At 48.3% G+C, this 20,434-nt stretch overlaps 1 protein-coding gene across 1 annotated transcript in view; it reads right to left on the bottom strand.

The window, feature by feature from the left end:
• The window catches only part of PAX5 (paired box 5), a 115,774-nt gene that overhangs the window by 94,756 nt on the left and 584 nt on the right, over window positions 1-20,434 (bottom strand). The window contains exons 2-3 of the mRNA XM_040091040.1: window positions 19,296-19,360; window positions 17,171-17,299 (exon numbers count right to left, since the gene is read on the bottom strand). Coding sequence (XP_039946974.1) covers window positions 17,171-17,299; window positions 19,296-19,360 — 194 coding nt within the window. The remainder of the gene's footprint in view (window positions 1-17,170; window positions 17,300-19,295; window positions 19,361-20,434) is intronic.

Below are 20,434 nucleotides of genomic sequence, written 5' to 3'. Positions count from 1 at the left end.
TCCTGCCACAGCCACCTCCTGTCCCAAGATGCTCATCATCTTGATGAGGCAGATTTCTGCTGCTCCCACTGGCAGAGACCCTTGTCAGCGCAGGCTGCTGTCCCCTGACTGTTGTGTCTCAGGAGGTGACAGGGTGGCCAGAGCTGCCAGAGGTTGTAAGCTGTTCCCATGACAAAGAGCTGCACAAGTGGCCTTTGACACACGGTGAGAACTGGGAGAAGGAACCCATCCAGTGGCTGCAGGAGGGCTCACCTTACTTTGTTATGGGGATGGAGGCTGCACCTGTGCACACCCACTGCCCAGGCAGCTCTTGGTCTCCTCTGACCTGGGGAAAGTCTAACCAAGACATGGGGCCTGCTGGCACCCACACCAAAGCAGTGTGCTGGACATCACCCCCTCACTGCTGCAACCTTCCAGAACTGATGGAGACCTCTGGCACAAGACCCCAGAGCATCACACTTCACGAGCAAACACACACCCCATCACACTATCCTCGAGCACCTCTGCCCATGCCTGCAGGGAGACAGAAAGGGAGTGGGACCACATTACACTAGTGGGGCTGGAGGGCTTGAGGTGAGCAGCAGTGATCCAGTCAAGCATCTCTAGCAGCCAGAGACTGACAGCAGCACTGAGAATTGGAGAGGGACCAAGAAGGTAAAGCACACATTTGAAATGCAATCAGGATGAGAAGAAGAATGACAACCAGCAATGAAGAACCCTCAGGTGCAGCGCAGCAGTGGACTAAACCCCTCCAGCCCTGCCCACACTGCCTCTGACTTCCCAGAGTCTGAGTGTCTGGGTTCACCAAGGAAAAAAAAAAACCAGAGATCAAAAATCCAAGAAAAATCAGCTACAGCCTCTCCAGATGCAGAGGTACCCTTTACACCTTTATCACCATCGCTCCTCAGTGCTGTGCACACACACAGTGGGTGCAGGGAAAGGGGCATGCAGGGGTGCAGCAGGAGAGCAAATACCTTGCCACATATGCACCTTCACCCAGACAAGCACCAAACACACTGTAATCTCCTATCAGCCAAGTCCTACCTGTTACAACTGTGTAATGAGCCCAAAAATTCTTTGGAAATTTAGAAAAATGCAGGTGAGTTTATTCTGGGCTTGCCAGGTACCAGGGTGATTGTCACAGCCTTGACAATTATCTTCACAACAAGGTTTTGGACCCTTTTGTAAAGGTTTAGCAAGGTTTAAAAACCTGGGCCCATGTATCTGAACAATGCAGTCAGAGAGCGAGAGAACAAACAATGAGGAATGCACCAGTGTGCACATACACACCTACAACTGTCTCTTCCCTTAAAACATACATACACTGTATGTAGATACATCCATAGTGACCATCTATATGCCATCTGTCTATCTAAACAGTTATTACCTATGTAGAGATGTAGATAAAGAAAAAATCAAGGGTACTAGAAAAGACCTCTTCACCCTTGGCAATGTTGATTATTGACTGGTTCATTCAGTTCCTGATGGAGATAGTGTGATTGCCTGGGATGTAGCTTACAGGTTTCTAAACTGAAGGCTCCAGAATCAATTTTGTGGTAACTGGTTAGATGTGACCAGCTTACAAACTCAGCATGGGTGTCAGGAAGCAAAGCCAAGTAGCGCCATTACTTTTTTTAAAATATCAGGGGTGAGGAAAGGCTTCTGGTTGAGCAAGTCACAGGACAGAGCAGAGATTAACAATTTTTACTTGTTTTCATCTCCAAGGTGACAAACAGGTACACAGCAGGTCATGGCTGTGCAAAATCATGCTGAAGCTCACAGGAAGATTTGCCGCTCCTGAAGTGGGGGCAGTGCCAACAGCTTCTGCTGGGTGAGAGTGGCTTGGCTGGAGATCACCACTTCCTCTGCTGTCTGAGAGGTCCACTCTTCATGGTGGCTATGTACTAATGGCAGCCCACACCCTATGCCAGCTTCCCTCTGGGTCTGCCCAGGGAGGGGCAGGACAGAGAATATGAGCTTCTTGGAAAGCTTGGCAAGAACTTGTCCTTGGTGGCCAGAGGCTTCTGCCCCACTGGTGACCGGGGGAACTACACATGGATACTCCACTGCCAAATAAATTTTCCACTTCTCTGAGTGGTGAAGTAGCACCAGTTTCACAGATCCGTTTTCATCCATTACATCCTAAGAGAAAGCACTCTTTGGAATTTTTTTCAGCTGTGACGAGGATCTCGAAGTATGACTCAGCATTCAGAAAAAAGACCAAGATGTTTCCAGAGGTTTACACTGATATGACACACCAGACACTAATTTCATGTGGAATCGTGACAGATTCCAGCATACCCACATTCTGGCATCCTTCTTTAAAGTAAACTGACCCTGTAAGGTGCTGTGGTGGTCAAACCATCAGGTACCAAATGCCGCTGCAACAAGTAACATATAGGTGTAAGAGAGGGAGAACGGGTCAACTGAACAGTTGTACAAACTTAAAACTCAAAGGCACAAACCTAAACTGTTCCAAAATAATCTTCCTTGGATTCAGGCATGCCTATAATTATGTTTCCCCCATCTCTGAGCACTCGTAACATTTCTGGGCCACTCCGCATTGCCATCCAAGGCCATGATAGATGGGGACTATTCTTTGTCTCCTGACTGGTGCTAGGCAGAAAAAGACAGGCTCTGCTCTACCAAAAAACCTCCCTCTCCCAGAAACTCCAACTCCAGCGTCCTCCTGCCTGGGAGAAAATCAGTGTGAGAATGGGGAGAGGATGGCTAGGTGCTCATTCCCAAGGAAGCTACTGGAAACCCAAGGAATCAGAGAAGAAAAAGACTGCTGCATGACTATTTCTTATTAGTTGACGTACAGACAAAAAAAGTCAGGCACTGTCAAGCATGAAATCTTATTGGGACAATAGAGATGGAATTGCCACTGCTGACAGCAATGTTTACAAGGGCATGATGTGTCGATGCTGCACAGCATGAAACCAGCAGCCCCGTCTACCTCTGTGAATTGTAACAAGAGGCAAAATATCCCATTTGGGACAGATAGGAATTGTACCACCAAAAATAACCTCTCAGGTGTAAAATCCATTACAGGTGGATGGAAGGAAATGCAGAGGAGCCCAGTTGGCACAGCAGGAGGCTCCTGAGCTTTCTCCAGCCAAAGCACATAGCAAACGTGGTCTCTTAGAGATGACTTGACAGTGGATTTGGAGGGCTTCCCTTCACCTCCAGCCAAGAAAATGTGGAGTAAAGGGAGCAGGAATGTGCTCCTCACACTGTAGGCTCTGATATTCAGCCAGAAGGTATTGCTTAAGCATTTTCAGGCAACGTGCAAGATACTGGACGATCTGCCTGCCTTCAGGCACTCTGAGCCCTGTTATCAGACTGCTGAGAAACCAGTACCACTTCTGAAAGGTCTGAGTTTTTCAAAAGCCTCCACCACCAAATCTGTCTAAGTCAAAGGAACTGTATACAGGGCAGTCTGGCAGCTGAGTCCAACAAGCCTTAAAACTGCTAATTTTGAGACCTTCCAAAGAATAATCTGACAGGCAAACATCCCAGGGACAGCAGGCAAAAAACTGTATTGCAGGGAAAGTGAACACAGAAGGAGTACCTTGACCTCAAAGGTCAACAATAATTGGTCAGAATTATAAGGGGAGAGGCTGAAGCATATTTAGCCAATATAAGACATTCTGTTGTCTTCATCTGAAATGCTCAGCCACCACGAAGCCTTCTCCCTTAGGGCTGTGCCTCCTCTCTCTCATGAAGCACTGGAACGCAAAAGGAGGATATGTATCCTGGCCATTAGATGCAGCAGCGTGAGGGTGAGCAGTGCCCACTCCAGCAGAGCTATGTGACAGCTCATCAGGCAAAACCCAGCACCCCAGCAGTTACTGCAGCATCAAAGGGAAATGACGCTCTGCTCTGTGAGACAGCCACCACTCAAACAAAGCTGTTCTTACAGATGTTTCCTCGCTCTAAGTTTGCTTTCTTCGTATTTTGTCGACTAAAAGTTGATGTGACTCATGTAAAGCACCTGAAAGGAGCACCTTGTGATGCCATTGCTCCCACAAGGGCAGCATCCTATAGATCTTGTCCTGCTCTGCTAATTAGCATCTCTGAAGTCCTGGTCTAGTGGAAGGCATCCCTGCCCATTGCAAGAGGGGTCAGACTAGACAGACTTTAAAGGTCCCTTCCAAACCAAATCATTCTATGCTTCTAGGTCCTACGAGGGACTTTTTTCCCTGCCTCTGTGCCATTTTGCAAGACATCAGAGAACCATAATGACAGGGCTCCAGGAAGTTTCTGGACAAATGAAGTGTTGATGGTGGATGCACATCCCTCCTCAGCCTGTGACCAAGGAAAATCAGAGAGCAGTTGATGCAGTCCACAAATGTTTCATCGCAGCCAGCACCCCATTACAAAGCTACAGGGAAGCAGTTTCATGAAGATGGAGTGCCTTTGTGATCAGAAAACCATCACCTTTCACTGATGTTAGTACATGACAGAATTCCAATATGCCGACCTCCATTGTAGACATCTCTTTTGCCATGCTCAATTCAGCCAGATCAGTGCCCAGCTGATAGGAGATTTTAACTGGATTTCCTTTCAATATAAGACGTCTCAGCCAAGAATCCTTGGTTCCTAACCTCCCCCTGTAATATGGGTCTGCAGGAGCATAGGAAAAACAGTCTCCAGCTATAAACTTAGAGGAATTACCAGGTAATACTTGTTTTCTACAAGTATCTCATTGGAGAATCTCAGATGAGATAAAACATTGGCGAGCTCCACGCTCACATCCTGTAGTCATCTGAAGAGAAGACATTGGTTACTTTCAGAAGACCAATTGCTCTTCCCATCTCTGAAGTCATGGGCACCATCCCGTGGACGGTCACTGCCCCAGAAGCAACAACCCACAAGAGCAAGGAAGAAGCTTTAGAGGCATCTCCCTAGCTAAGGCTCAAGAAGAAAATGGAGGCAGCAAAGGTTGTGGCTCTGAAACTAACCCCAAGCTCAAGCAAAGTTGCTCCAGTGTTATAGGTGGGGTGCAGTGGCATGAGGGCACTCCTGGCAAGACGGAAGAGCTGGAGTACAGAGAAATGTACCTCAGACCACTTGGGGCAGACTGCCCAGAACTGTCCAGCTGAATATCTAATTGAATACCAGGAGTAGTTGAAGGTCCCTGCCCACGGCAGAGGGCTGGAACCAGATGGCCTCTAAGGGTCCTTCCCACTCAAACCATTCTGCGATTGTATGGATACAAAATGGGGAAATGAGTTGCAATCAGTCTTGTTGCACAAGTTCAGCAAAATACCAGTGCAATACTTCATCTATCAGGCACTCATAAGTCCTACTGAAGCAGGTAGGGGCACCCATCTCTAGATTTTTCCCAATTAAGACTTCTTTTTCCGTCTGTAAAGTCTTCTCAAGTTTAAAAAAAAAATAAAAAAATAAAAAAATTAAAAGAGGGATTGGGTTTTTTGCAGTACATCTGAATGCACCTAAAATACAGCTTTTGGTGCTTGTTGATAATGGCTGTTGCTGCTCTGCCTGAGCTGATGGATGTCTGGAACCCCAGAGAGCCACTAGGGCAGGCACAGGCATACAGCAGCCTCAGGAGGTGCAGGCCATGCAGACAGGCGGAGCACCAGGGGCTGACAGCACATTCCCATGTCCTGCACACGCTGGCTACGCTTGAGCCAGTGCATGTCTGCTGAGAAGCATGTTTTCCCCTGTGTCCATCTGTAGTTCCATGGCAGAGCAAGCTCTGATTCCTGGTTTGTGCCTCAGCACAAGACCCAGCAAGGAAACCCCCACCATTTGTAAGCACTACAGCTCTCTCCAAGCTCTACCACATCCTCATCACTGCCGTGACATATTTGTAAAGGGGTTCTTCGCAAGTTCTGGCACATCTAGGAAATACAGACAGCCTGCAGGTATGAATCCAATGCTCCTGCAGACTCGGTATGACCAGATATTTATATAATTAGCTAAAACCACACGAAGTGCAAAATGCAGTTGCGAAGTCTGATGCAAATAACCCCCAATGGGACTATTTTGCAAATACCAGGAGGGGGCAAAATGGGCAGGATTCAATCAGTAGTGCACAACCACCTCTATCAATGGAAAGCCCTCAATGCAAAGAACACACACAAAGGACATGGCAGACAAAAACTGAACTGGAGAGATCTGCCAGTCTCAGGACACCTCCATTTTCTGCGTCTCACTGATTTCACTCTCTGCTCATGGGGAACTTTGCAATCGGCAACTACAAGCAATTATAGCTTACGATATTAACTCCAGAGCTTCCCAAAGCACCAACAGAAAGGGGTTTTCCACTATCATTCAGGATTTCAGGAGGCTCTCATTTCAGTCAAGGAAATAATTCTGATTTTAAAATCCCAGTAAGCTTGAATTGCTGAACCAACAGCGACAGCATGAGATTTCAGTCCCTACATGATAATCCTGGTATTGGGGCTGCACAAAGTGCAGCTGTGGAGAAGGCAGTTGACCTGACATTACCTACAGAACTGTTTACTTCTTCCCTAGGGGCAGGAGCACACCTGGGGGGAGTAGGGAGACCCTGGCCTAGCCACACCCTCACCCTGGCCGTCACCCCACTGTACAGATGGAACGAGGCAATGGAAACCCCATTACTGCTCCTGGGGAACAGAGAAAACCTGACACAGAGAGACATGACACTTGGAGAGCTCTTGATACAACAGAGTTGCCAAATCACTTACTTAATGCCTTGGTGTGGGACCTTTTGTGTAGGAATATAGCCCCTGCCTCTTTCCAACCACCACCTGCGACTGGCCAGATCTCTCTTCCAGGGTAAACGAGGCTGAGCCACTGCAGCTCCCCTCATCTCCCCTCATCTCAAACATGTTTGAAATTCAAGCATTTGTTTTAACAGTGCAGATGTATGCTGACCCAAGAGATGCTGATGTACAAACAGGGGAAAAGGGGAAAATCCTGCATCACACATCAGGGTATGAAGTGTGTGACCCTCCTCTCACAGAAACACCTTGTTCGAGAACAGCACATCAAGGAAACTAACCACCAAAAAGACAAACAATCTTTTCTTGATTTTGTTCTTCAGACCTCTCAAAAATAATTTTTAATTATAATAATAAATTTAAATTATAATTTAAAAAGTGGAGTACTAATTGTGAAAGTTTGTGAATAATATAATTTATCCACTGTAAGGTAAAACTTTTATCAGCTCTCTCTGTATATACATATATGTGATAGATGCATTAGAGACAGGTAGATACATGTTCTGTACAGGCACATAGGTACATGCATGCATTGTGACTGCACCTCAGCATTTCCTCTGCTCTGGATTCTACTGATTTATTGATAAATCAGAATTATTCATCTCGCTCATGACTATTCTACTTAATTTATATTAGCATGTATAACAAACATCCATCAAAACTGACAAGTCCTGCTTTTACACAAAACTGCTTCTTCTTTCAAAAATGCATTCCTCCAAAAGAATCCTCGCCAGTCCCTGTCCTGGCAACCATCAGGATGATCTGACAAGTCACCTACCCCTAAACTGATTTTCAGCTAAATCTATATGAAGAGGTTCTTCCTTGAAAAACATCTAGCGGTCGACAGCTCCTGATGAGAACAGCTGGAGCTTCAGCAGGGCTGTAAGGGGTGGTGAAAGTCTGGGCTTTTCATTAACATAGCTCTGAAAAAAATCCCTGCTCCACTGAAGCCGGTGGCAAACTGGCAGGGCTTCACCTCAGAGCCAGAGGAGAGCTCTCTAGAAAACAGGAGCCCTGGGGACCACATTAGGAGAAAAGTGACAAACATGCTTGATGTGCACACAAGACAGCTGGTAACCTGCTTGCTCAGAAAGGGCAGCTGTGCTGGCAGGGAGTTTTCCTGTGCTGAGCTGTGAACTGGTGAGCGTCACTGGTGGCCAGAGCAGAACCAGTCCATCCCTCAAACCCCTCAGACACGAGGCATGGGGACATCCTCATCTGGGGACAGCTGCCCACCAGCCACTGCCATCCACCCAGCCATGGCCATGTTCACAGGCATCCCACAGAGGTCATAAGCTGGCAGCAGAACCCCAGAGGGCAAGGATGTGGGCAAACCCAGGTGTCCAGCATGCCAGCAGCTCAGGGAATCACAAGGAAGCTGGGACTCATGCTGACAGTGAAGAATATGGAATGCTCCACTCTCTGGCAGAACTGAAGGCTGCACAAGGAGGATCTCAGCCCACAGGCTCTATCACCTGGCTGGGCAGAGCCTGGTGTTTCCCTCCCCAGAATACTGTCCTGCCTGAGCACAGCTCAGGCAAACACTTTGCTCTCAAACTTCAGAACAGCTCAATTTGGAGGCTGAAATGGCTTTTTGCTTCATTTCTATGAATTTAGGCATGCAGAACTTTCTCAGAAACTGCAACTACATTATTTTAATGCTGCTGTAGTGGAGACCTGAGCTGACCTATATTTATTCTTCTTTCCCTAGAATTTCATAAGGAATGAAATTTCAAAGAGAAATCCTGTGCCAGCTGAGCTGCTCCTGTTAATGTGTGGGATGGCTGGATCAGCACCAACGAGCCCACAGATGCAAGGTGGCTCTTGGAGCACTCAAGGATTTAAATCTTATACTCGGGGCAATTGAACTCCTCCTCCAGACATCCAGAACCATCTATGTGTGACACTGTCACTGCTGGTGCCAATACATCATCCATAAGTTACACCATCGCTGCTGGTGTCAAATCACCAGCGTGGCCAGAGCCTGCTGCCATGTCAGCACGTTCAGGATGGACCATGTAAGGTATGCAAAAGGCAAATGAAAAAACTGAAAGGAAGCTCCAAGTGTTCTCAGAAATTATGTCCAAGAACTGAAAAATGAGGTTCCAATGACATGGTAAAAAAATAAATAAAACCTCAATCAAAAGCAGATTCCTTTGGATACAGCACAAATGAAGCCATCATTGCACTGCAATAGCAAAGCCCACATCAAACTCTATTTAAAATTATAATGTCAGTGTCTGTGTGGTGAGGGAAAACCACCTCTACTGGAGAGATAAAGAAATGATGGGACAAATAGCCTAACCCACTCTGCAACCCTGGGAATGGAACCCTGAATGCAAAGGATGGTCTACATCAGCAGCAGAAATTCAGATCAGTATTTGCTGACCCTGCAAAACCTCGTGGCCTTCAAAAGCTTCATCTCATTGTAGTCACTGGACTTATTCCTTGGGGTAAAGACAACTCCAGAGAGTAAGTGCTGCTGAAGTGGGGCCAGAAGTCATTAAACTCCTGCACTTCCTGAGGACTCTGGAGGGGGTTTCTTTCACCTCTGTGTGGTCTTGGACATCTCTACTTGTTTAATCTGATTGCCTGCAGTAGAGAGTGAGTTTTCTGTTTTTTATGCATTTTTCGACAGCCTCTTTTTAGCTATTGCTGACTTGGCAGTGGGATCTTTGCATCCCAGGTGCTCCCGGTAGGCATCTCCTTGCAGTGCCATAGAGACAGGAGACATGATCAGTCCCCTTCACATTCACTTGGGAAAGTCTCTCTGTGTGCCCCTTCCTACTCACCACTGCCCAGACAGACTCTTAAGTCTTTTGACATAATAAACTTGAAGTTTCTGTTGGCAGGTGATTTTTTTCTCTCCATAACCTCCTGCTTTTTTCCTCTCACTGTTTTTCTGGTTTTAACTGTTTCTCTTGCAGTTAAGATTCCTGAAGGGTTCAGTCCTTTGCACACCACTTGCATGGTGCAGAAGACCCCAAGAAAGTGCTGGAGAGGATACCACCAAACCCCAACACCATCAGGCTCCGGTCCCTATCTGAAGTGAGCCGAGTAATGAGGACTTACGTCAACACTGGACCCCATCAGTGCTTAATCTATGCACCAAACTCCATCACCCACCGGAGGCAATGTGTGTTTTTCTCCTGCTGATGCTGAGAGTGTGGGCAGCCAGTACAAACCCCTCTGTGGGCTCTGTCACCACCCATATTCCTAGGCCAGCACCATGACCCCTCATTCAGCAAGTCCTCCCTGATGGGGTTACTCTAGCACTCCAAGTCAAAAGTGGCTAAATCAACTCAAGAAACCAAAAAGAATATGTTACCCTGGTTTTTCTGAGTTTTTTATTAGCCTTTGGATTTTCATAAATGGAGTCAGATCTTTTAGTTACTGTAGAATATTAGAGCAGTTTTTCTACCTTTCCCACAGAAGTAATATAAACAAACCCTTTGTTTTTCATTCTTTGTCCTTTGTTTGCATATTTCTAACCTGAAAACAATTGTAACTGACAATTCGTCTGGCCACTGAGGCTGAGGGGTGGAAACCCCAAAAAGCCAATCTTCTGCTAGACCCACAAATGTATAAAAGTAAAAGAATAAACAAAGGGGTGTCTTCTCTCCACCCTTTCAGCTGGAAGCTGGATCAGAAGAACCTCTGCAGAAATCTCTTGTCTTCGTGTGATTTCTTTGTGTTTCACGGTGACAAGAATAAATCTTGGGTGGGTAGAGAACCCACCCTTTCTCAGGAGGGGATGGCTTTTACACCAGAGCAGATGTTCACTAGAGATGTCCCGGGATGAGCAGGACACTGAGAGCACACACAGAGCCAGCACTGACTGCCAGGAAGAGGAGCATCTGAGCAGACAGAGGAGTCCCACACTCCAGCCCTCAGAGACCCAAGATTCTGGTATTGGATGGAGTATTTGATGGAGTGCCTCTGGCACCAGGGTACCTACGGTAAGATCTACCCTACCTTTATGAAAATTTGGAAAGCCATAGCTGGAAAGGGACATTTACACACTCATGTCTAACTTCATGGCTGGCAGGCCTCTCCTTACAGCCCTGGGCCTTCCAGGGAGCTACAGGATGGCACAGCAGCTCTCACCACCGCGGGCTTTGCCATCTCACACAGCTCAGTGATGTGGTGGGAGCTCTCTGGTGTCACAGACAGGACCCTGGGACCAAGAGCGCAGAACAGACATATGTTTGTCTCCACCATAAAGAGACAGAGCAGTGGAATGACCCTGGACACTATCCACCTGCCACAAGCATGCACTGCAAGTCATGGCACAATTTCAGATAGGCACAGAGATGTGGACATCGCACCTGACTGTTCTGGGAAAAGCTTAGCACCAGCTATGGTTCTGGTTTTCAACTTTTAAAGAAGTGTACTTCAGACAAAAGCAGCAAAAATACTTTACAAGCCTTCCCAGCAGCTTCCTAGACTTGATACCCTGGCACATTGTCCCTTGATCACAAGAAGAGATGACAGAAGAACCTGGCAGCCCTTACTCCATGTTAGGCTCCCTTTGGAGGCCACTAACCCTCTCCTGCAGTCTCCAAGACATTTGTTCCTGTGTGTCCGGTTGTGTCCCCGCTCCGGGTGGGAGCTGACCCCCAGCTAGCTGGGGTCAACACAGACACAAAGTTTCCAGTTTGTTTTGGCTTCTCGGCTTGGCAGCTGGACCCAAAGGTGACAGTCAACAGCAGCAGAAGAGAAAAGGCTGGCTCTCAGCTTAGCAGGTTAAAGGATGTTTATTAGCAGAGATCTCCAAGCTCCGAGGTGAGCGGCTGAGAGCTTCCAGGCTGAGAACACAGCGGCTGAGAGCCTCTTCCTCCCTCCTACCCCCTATAAGCGGGGGAGGGTCCCAGGGAGGATACAAGACCACAAATCAGGGGTTTCAGGGGGTAACAAGGTGTGCCCACCCCCAAGCTTCAGACCACTAAAATCCAGAGCCAAAGGAATTCCCCCCAGGCTGCCTATCACCTGAAGCTCTCTCACGGAGATTTCACAATCTGGGAGGGACCCCGGGAGTGATTGACAATCTGCCCCAGAGAGGGGGGTTGGGGCAGAGGGGATGTTACATGTCATGTGAGGTATGGGATGATTGACACAAAACACCTTATTATACAGACAACACAAAAGGGATACAGAATTGGGGATACAGTGAAACGAACCATAACATAAACTTCTTACAAAAATCTAATAAAACAGTTCTGCACCACCACATTCCTGCAGCCCTTCAAACCTCCGCCTAGGTGTGAGTGTAGTTTCTTACTCCTGTCCTGCTGGAAAACATTGCTCATGGGCCTGCTATGGAGGAAAGACACAAAATACAAAAACACTCACTCATGCTGAGTGGTAGGCTTTGCTTTTCCCTGTCTCTCTGACCCCAGAGAGGTCACTGGCTTGGTGAGCTCTGGTCCACCTTTGTCACTGCCAAGTACATCTCCAGCTGATCTCCACAGTGCTCACAGTGCTGCTGTCATTGGAAATATCCCTGTCAGCTTCCATGCACAGATCAGCATTTGCTTGAATACCCAGACATGCCTAACCCAGGGCAACCCTTCATGAAAACATAGTGATTGTAAAATGAGATGTTTCTGTAGGACATTGGATTGTATCCACCATTGTGTGCAATCCTTCTCGTTTCCTTCTCATTTCTATTAGTGTCCTAGCCCCTCTCGGAGCCTTATTTTCTCAGACAGAAGGCTGTGACCCAAACACCTGGGAACACACCATATCAGTGATTAAAGGCATTTCTCAAAGAGTTCAGTCAAGGAAAGAAAGCACCAGCACTTACATCATCACACCAGATGCTGACAGCATTGTTGGACTATAGCTGGTGAGAATGGAAACAAAACAAAACAACTGATATGAGCAGAAGTTTCCTGCCACACTGCTTTCAATTCCCCAAACTCCTCCACTGCTGAGAAGTCGGTTAAGATTGAATTTGAGATATGATCTCTGCAGCTCCTTGATGCACGTATCTAAATCTGCCTAACCTCTCCTGCAGAAGGGAGGGGCAGGTGGAGAGCAGACACATGCATCCTGCATGCCTCTTTGTTGAGGATGTCCTGCTGAATTTGGGCAGACCAGGCCACAGACAGTTTGCAATCAGGCACCTATGGTTGCACAGAGCCTTTTGTTTGAATCAGCTGCATCCAGAAAAGGGAAGCACACAGGCCAACCAGTCCAGCACAGCCCAAGTCCTTGCGAGGAAAGAGATGATCCTCCCTGCCACCATGGCTGCACCTGAGCTGAGCTCCTCAGTGCCAACCCCTGCATTAGCAGATGCTGGCTGAAAGGGTGCCAGCTTGCACACTCTAACATTGTGCCAGGGCAGTGATAACCCTAGAGTGGGATTTTGGTTTTGTGTTTCTTTTTTTTCTACAAGGTGGACATTGGTGATCCTTGTGTGTCCCTTTCAGCTCAGGATATTCTATTACTTTAGCCATAGCAGAGTGTGCCGCATGACATTCATGCCCATTGATGGTCTCTATTTTAATAGCATACAAGTAATGTTAGGCACACAATAGGCATCCTGGACTTCCAGAGAAACTACTGTATGCAAACATATTTCAGACTGACTTAGTTGCTGTTAATGTTTACCCACTGCCCCTATTACCCCTATTACCCCATTACCTGTTGGTATTAAAGATTTCTGCACATTTTTGTGTCAGAAGTGAAGCCACAAGCATACTTCTGGAAGGTCAGGCACTCAAACCCCAACACAACCTGCAGCAATTGCTCCAAAAAGGCATTATTCCCCTGTGGGGAAATAGTTAGTGTTTTGCATAAATCAAGGAGGAGCCACAAGAATGGATATTCTTGTAAATCTTCCAGCTCTGTTCATAAACCCACCAGCAGCCAGTTACATCTCCCTGCAAGAGCAGAGGAACTAGATTCTTCCTCCAGCCCCAGGCCAGCCCTGACAGTATCCGCAGCTGCAGCAGAGCATGAACAGCAGCTGCCTGCACCGAAGGCAGAATTTGCATACAGATGTGCCCAGACTGAGCAGCTCGAGCCCTCTAGAGACCAGCAAGCAGAGGGCTCTGCACAAGGTGCAACGAGCTACACCCAGCATGTAGGTGCCAGCATTGCCCACACACACTCCCCTGGCTCTGTGAACACTCTTGGAAAGGACCAGCAGGCACAACATGATTCCCACAGAGCACAGGTCTGGGCTCTTTGAGATGCCAGACTCCTTTGGTGGAGGGATGTCACCGTCCCATTGAGACAGCCTCAGCTCACAAGGAGACCCCAGGTGAGAAGCACATCCCATGCCTCAGGCCTGCATGCTTGCTCCAGGACCCCTCTCAGCTGGCATGGCACAGACACAGCAGTTGCTGTGCTTACGCTTGGGCATAAGCCCTTCTGACACCCCTTCCACACCTGCACAGCTCTGCAGGATGGAAACCAGGGCTAGCAAAGAGAGGAGTGAAGGGAGGAGAGCTGGGCTCTGCGTGGCCGTGCACTGGCCCTTCTTGCCCCATCATCCTCAGAGAATCCTCCAGAGCACTTATGGCCCAGCAACCTCCTTTGTCCCCAAAACATGTCCTGACCCTCGTCTCCTATGCATCCACCTATGGACAAAAGTGTCTTTTGCCCTATTCTCAGTGTTCAACAAGGATTGTTTAACCCCACCTCAGAAAGCTTTGACTTTCAGACAGAAGATGCTCAGCACTTCCCAAAATATTTCAGGTGTCCATCATGAAATCACCACTGCCCATGCGATGGCTGTTGCCGGTGACATCAGCCCCTACACATACACTGGCTGTCAGCATCGGATGGAGCATTCAGCTTGCTCTGCCTTGGGGTCTTGCTGCCCTAAAACAGACCATGTTGAGAGCAGGCACCCCGTCATGGTCACTGTGCATTCCTGTTGCCCACCTGCACCTCTACAACCGTTCCCTGAGATGTAGGGCTGGGCAAACTTTCCGCCACTGCACCTGAGGAGGCAATTTGCAGGCAGAACAGCAAGGTGGCTGCCCAGCATCTTCCACTGCTGGCGGCTGCAGCAGCTGCCTGTGTGTCTCTGCCTCGTTATGGGACAGCCTGCTCCTCATGTCAGTCTTCAGTAACATGCCCTTTAACCAAAAGTGAAAGCAACTGATCCCCCATGAAGGCACATCTGCTGCAAGTCCATATTACAACAGGGGAAAAAATGACACCTTCAGCTATATAAACCAATAAAGACTGTCTGATTTGGTTTGCCCCTGTTGCTAGCCAGCAAGCTCCCCACTGGGTTAAATACTGGTAACATCTGCTAATAAAATATCAGGAGTGAGGAGAACAAAACTGATTAATGAATTATATCAACTGCTCAGTGCAGCTGGAAGGGCAAGTCCATCCCACCTCACCCCCAGGCAGAGGGCAACCGGGACATCTGGACGGCACTGCACAGCCAGTGTCTCCGGGAAATGTGTGCAGGGAGGCAGAGCAGCAGGCACTCACCTTCCAACAGCTACAGACAAAGGACATGATGTGAGGGGCTCTCTGCAGTGAGAGCCTCTCCAAAGTCGGGAAATTGTTAAATTAGCTCTGCCACTTGTGCAGCTACATCATGATACAGGCCAAAATTAGGTGACAGGCTTCTACTCTTTATGTCGGAGGAACATGCAGCAGATGAAGAGCCTTGGGATGCCTCCGTGGACACAATGCATCCACCCACACCCATCCAGAAGGATCTTGTGGTAAGCAGGATGCTATGGATGCTCCCAGGCATTCCCCCAGCAGACAATGATGCTGGAGTACCTGACTATGCCTCTCCAGACCTGCAGCCCTGAGCCAATTACAAAAGCAGTTTAAACAGCCTGCTGAAGACAGCATTATCGTCCAGCTTAGGAGCTCAAACCCCCATGACTCATCCTGCCAAATTGATGGGGGTTGCTTTAGCAATCACATGCTCTTTCTGAATGTGAACTGAAAAAAGCTGAGAAGGTTCTTAGCTCTACTTCTGGAACTGCTTTTGCTTTTCAAGGAAACACTTAATCCTTTTCTCTGCAGTTAAAGCCAAGTCTTCTCACAGGCACCCAAAAAAATGGTCTTGTGGCACAGGAGGCATGTGGTGTCAATACAGAAAACCTGTCTCCTGAGCTGGCTGACAAAATAGAAGATTTCCACCCTATCTCCTTCAATGCATATGTTTAACCATGCATTTATAACCTGGATTTGGAAAAAAAATATCAGGTGTACAATCACAAAGTAACAATGGTATATTTAGCAAGAATCTGAGCACATGGAGTTTTATACTTCCACCATCAAATTAGTTCCCATGTGGCTGAAACTGGTCCCCCAATCTCTTGCAGTTTTTCTCCCAGTTCAGTAAATCTGGGTCTACTCTGAAACCTGTTCATGTGTTTCCACTAAGGGATGCTCAAGCACATGACTCTGTTTGTACAGCTCAGGCACCAGGCTGCTGATTAAAGCTGTGCTTCCCCCAGGGGATGGAGGGCAGGTTGGAGGGTGCCACTACAGCTTTGGCCTACCCACCCAGCCCCTCCATCTGGGAGGGTTTGGGCAGCAAGGGGCAGTGCGGAGATCTGGACCCGTGTTGTTTGCAGGGCACTGCTGGACCTGCACCAGCAGCAGGAGCTGAGGAATGTGGATGCTCCTCAGCAAGAGGCAGGAGGCTGATTCAGGAGGAAAGGCAGTCACCCCTCCTCCACATGCCCTCTGCATCCTCAGCTGAAGAAGTCCTACCACAGTTCTGGTGTCCCCTCTGCTACACAAATTGTGTCTGCAACCATGGCGTCAGCTTCTTCCAAAATGAAAATAGTGCTCTAAACTAAAGGTATTTTAAAAAAACACTAGCACAGGATTTCTCTTCTTTTACCTTCCACTCCACCTCTAGTGCCTTTCTCTCCAAAATATTGTTTTCAGTAGGATGCTGAACAAAACAGGACCAGGACCATACACGCCATGGATCTGAGGAATGTATCAACAATATCCAACCCCAGCCAGACTGTGCTGACTTCTGCTCTCCAATACTGACAAACATCCCAGTGGAGAAAGCCCTACGAGAAGCAGCACATCAGTTGTCTGTGCAGGTAATTTTCTGTCGTTTTGCAGATATTTCCTTCTTTCAGGTGGCCACAGAGTCAACACCATTGCGTCTTTCCCCTATTCACTGGCAGGAGGGAAAAGTTCCCTAGTGTGGAGGAAGGCCTGGCTGAAAACCGGCACACTGCCAGAGCTTTCTCAAACACCTGGAAAAGCCCCTGCTCCTGGCCACTGGGTCACTGGGGTGGTCCCTGGCTCATCTGTGGCCTCGGCAAAGCCCTGCTGAAACAGAACCAATCTGCAGTGCAGGGGATGTCCACAGCTCCATCACATCACAAACACACGGCATCCTCCCCAGCCCCAACCCACCCCTCTGGCTGGGCAGCCATGCACTCCCCATCCCAGAAAACTGCTCCTGCTACCTTCATCCCGCTTGCGCTTGTTGCTCTCAGTGCCAGGGGAGGCAATTCCCAGGATCCCACTAATGGAGTAGGATGAGCCAGCAGAGTCGGTGGTTACAGAGGACACCTGGGTGACTGATCCTGTGGAGGCTGCAAGGCAAGGACAGGCAGTCAGTCGCAGGACAACAAGGGCATCTGCTGACCCAAAAGCCCCTGGCCCCCATGGCGTGAAGGAGGTGGGCTGGGGCTCAGCTGGCCATCGTGGCCCCTCCAGCTCAGGAGGAGCCCTTACCCACACCAGCTGAGCCCAGTCCAATCCAGCAGCCTGCCACAGCAGCCCAGTGCAGGAGTGGGAGCAGAGGCATGGTCAGCTCTTGCCCCCATCACAAGGAGCTGGGTCTCTGTGCTGAGGAACAGGAGATGCTTTTCTGTAACAGTCAGACACCCCATCACACACAAGGCTCAGTGGAAAAACTCATTGCTTGGGACAGCAGAGGCTCTCCAGTGACACAGCAGAGGCCCTCCAGTGGCACAGCAGCCCATGTCACCAGCAAGGTGGACAGAGCTTGCTGGGAACGCAGTCATGCAGAGAGAGGAGCTGCCACAAGAGGGTACCCGGGACAGGAACCTCCTGGCAGCAGAGCAACCAGCACTTGCTGTACTGGCTGTGCTGTCTGCACCCTGTTAGACCATGCCACTAGCCTCTGGCCAGTGGAGACCTTGCACAGCTGGGGTTGCCCAGGGATGGATGCCTGAAAGACCCTGAGGTTCCCCAAAATATGACCTAAATCCACTTTGCTTTGGAAGAGCCCTCAGAAAAGGGTAGTTTGTGTCCAGCAAGGGCAGTCACTCATCAACAGCGTAGACCAGTCTGGATGTGCCAGATTGCACAGCAAACATTGTCCTTGTGACATGGGTGTCCAAGGCTTCACTGCAACAGGCAGAGGAAGGAGCACCCGCATCACCTCTGTCAGCTGAGGCTGAGCCTGTCCTGCCACGTCCCTACCTCCTAGAAATCAGCAGGCAGACCCCAAGGACAGGATGGGGGGATGCACAGTGGGACTGCACCAAAGACCCCCAGACACGACTCACACAGAGCAAACCCATGTCAGGAATCCTTGCTCCCTCTCCAAGCCCCAAAAACCAAAATTTTTCTTCTCTGTTCTTGACATTTTCCAAGAAGAGACAGCACTTAAGCCACCACAGTGAGATAAGGGAAGCTTTATCTGCCCCAAGATTGTTTTGGCATTTTCTGGAGAGAAAGGCTGAGAGTGCAGAGTCTACAGAATGACTCCTCTAACAAGAAAAGGTGCAGACAGCTTTGCACCTTCACTCCCTTTCTCCCAGTGCCAGTGCACCCTTGCCAAAAGAGAATGCCAAAATTGCAAGCATTTCACCGTATCACAGGTGGCAGCAAAAGGCAGAGAGAAAATAGGGCACACCACCACCTCCTGTGAAGCAAGGGCTGGCCAGTGCCCTGATGGATTTAATGGGACAGGAACAAAAAGCATGGGTCCCTCCATCCCTGCTGCATTGCAGCACAGAAGCACCCACCCTCCTCAGAGAGACAATGTCAGCCAGGAAGGCTGAGGGTGCCTCAGCAGCCTGGGGGTCTCCTCTGGGTCACCGTACACCAGCATCACCTCCCTCAGGTTGCAGCATCGCTGTTCTGTGGCTGAATTTAAAGTTTCAGAAAGTTTCGCTACCTCTTCACTCAAGACTGCAAGTGCACAAAGAACTATGGAAGGGATGGTTGATAGATGGAAAAAACACATTCAAAACTACTTACTGACTAATGATGCAGAAAATGTTATGAATAAGTATCCCTTTCTTGATTTATTACTTTAATTATCTGACATTCTATAGACCCCTATTAGTGGGGTTTTTTTGGTTTAGATTTCAATTTTCTGTCTCATGGTGAAAGCTATTTATCATAATAATCAGTAAAATTCAAAACCTTTTAGCAGTATTTATAAAATTCATTTACTATGTTCAGCCCTTGGAGAATGACAAAGAAGGCACATTAGCACGTGTGCTGAAGTGTTTTATGCAGAATTATCTGTCCATAAGAATGATTAAAAGTTCTTCAGAATATTTGTAATCCATTATTATTTTTTTAATGTATTTTAAAAAAAGTTTCCCTTACCTATGCTGTGACTGGAAGCCGGGACCTGCTGATTGGGTGGCTGCTGCACCTTGGTCCGTATGATCCTGTGAGTAATGGAAAAAAAAAAAAATGACCACTTAGCTAGCCTTAGGCATGCAATGGCAGGAGGCATTAGACACTACTTTTTTTCAGTGCAGGACACCTACATCAATACAAAAAACCCCAACCCTTTCTACATATGTTCCCCTCATCATTCACTGAAAGATCAAAGTCTGGCAGGTGGACCCAGGACCACATTTGTGCCCACAGCCCCTGCCATTAGAGTCATCAGGGTGACATTCCACAGAGTCACAGAATCACAGAATGGTTTGGGTTGGAAGGAACAACAGTCGACAGCAGGTCATCTGGTCCAACCTCCTGCTCAAGCAAGGTCAACCCAGAGCACACTGAACAGGATTGCATCTGGATGGTTCTCAGGGTGCTTCAGAATGTGGTGCTTTGGTGACTTTGAGGAGCCAGTCCTCACTGCCCAGGAAAGAGATATCCATAGCCATCTGAGCAGCCAGCAGGCCAGTCCCCAGGGAGCTGGAACTTTCTGAGCCCAAAGGTTCCAGCAGGCTGTAGTCTGCACTCTTGGATGCGGTGGCACATTTGCAAGGCTGTTCTTAGACCACACTAGGTATGGCACTCACATGGCTAGAGGCACTTGGACACCTTGGGAAAGGATCAGCTTAGCCAAAATATTAAAAAAAAAAAAAAAAAAAAGTGTTGGAATAAATGCTAATCTTAAAAGCTGAATGACTACATTTGTCATCACCGGGTATATGCAGCTGCTGCTCTGATTGAAGTGACATCAATGAGAAAAAAATCAGAGATAAAGCAGAAGGCATGTGTGGTGGTGCAGGACAGAGGGTACCTGCTATGAAGGCAGAATCGGAGGAGATGCTGCACATATTGTTCACCTGCCCATGTGCTATGAAGAAATGAAAGGGTCAGGAATACCACTAGGGATCACACAGCTCTGCTTCTGCTTCAGGCTGCAGCAGAATTGGAACAGGCTGGGAGGAATCACGCCCTTGGTTTGCCACACATTCCCCCAGCCGCAGGCACCACCGTTACAGCAGCAATGCTGGAATGAACATTTCCCCTCTCTGCGGCTGACAAACACAAGCTTCCCT

The sequence above is a fragment of the Hirundo rustica genome, chromosome Z (assembly GCF_015227805.2).
Source record: "Hirundo rustica isolate bHirRus1 chromosome Z, bHirRus1.pri.v3, whole genome shotgun sequence".
NCBI lineage: Eukaryota > Metazoa > Chordata > Aves > Passeriformes > Hirundinidae > Hirundo > Hirundo rustica.
The sequence above is the reverse complement of the archived record's forward strand: the minus strand, read 5'-3'. Positions and strand labels throughout refer to the sequence as shown.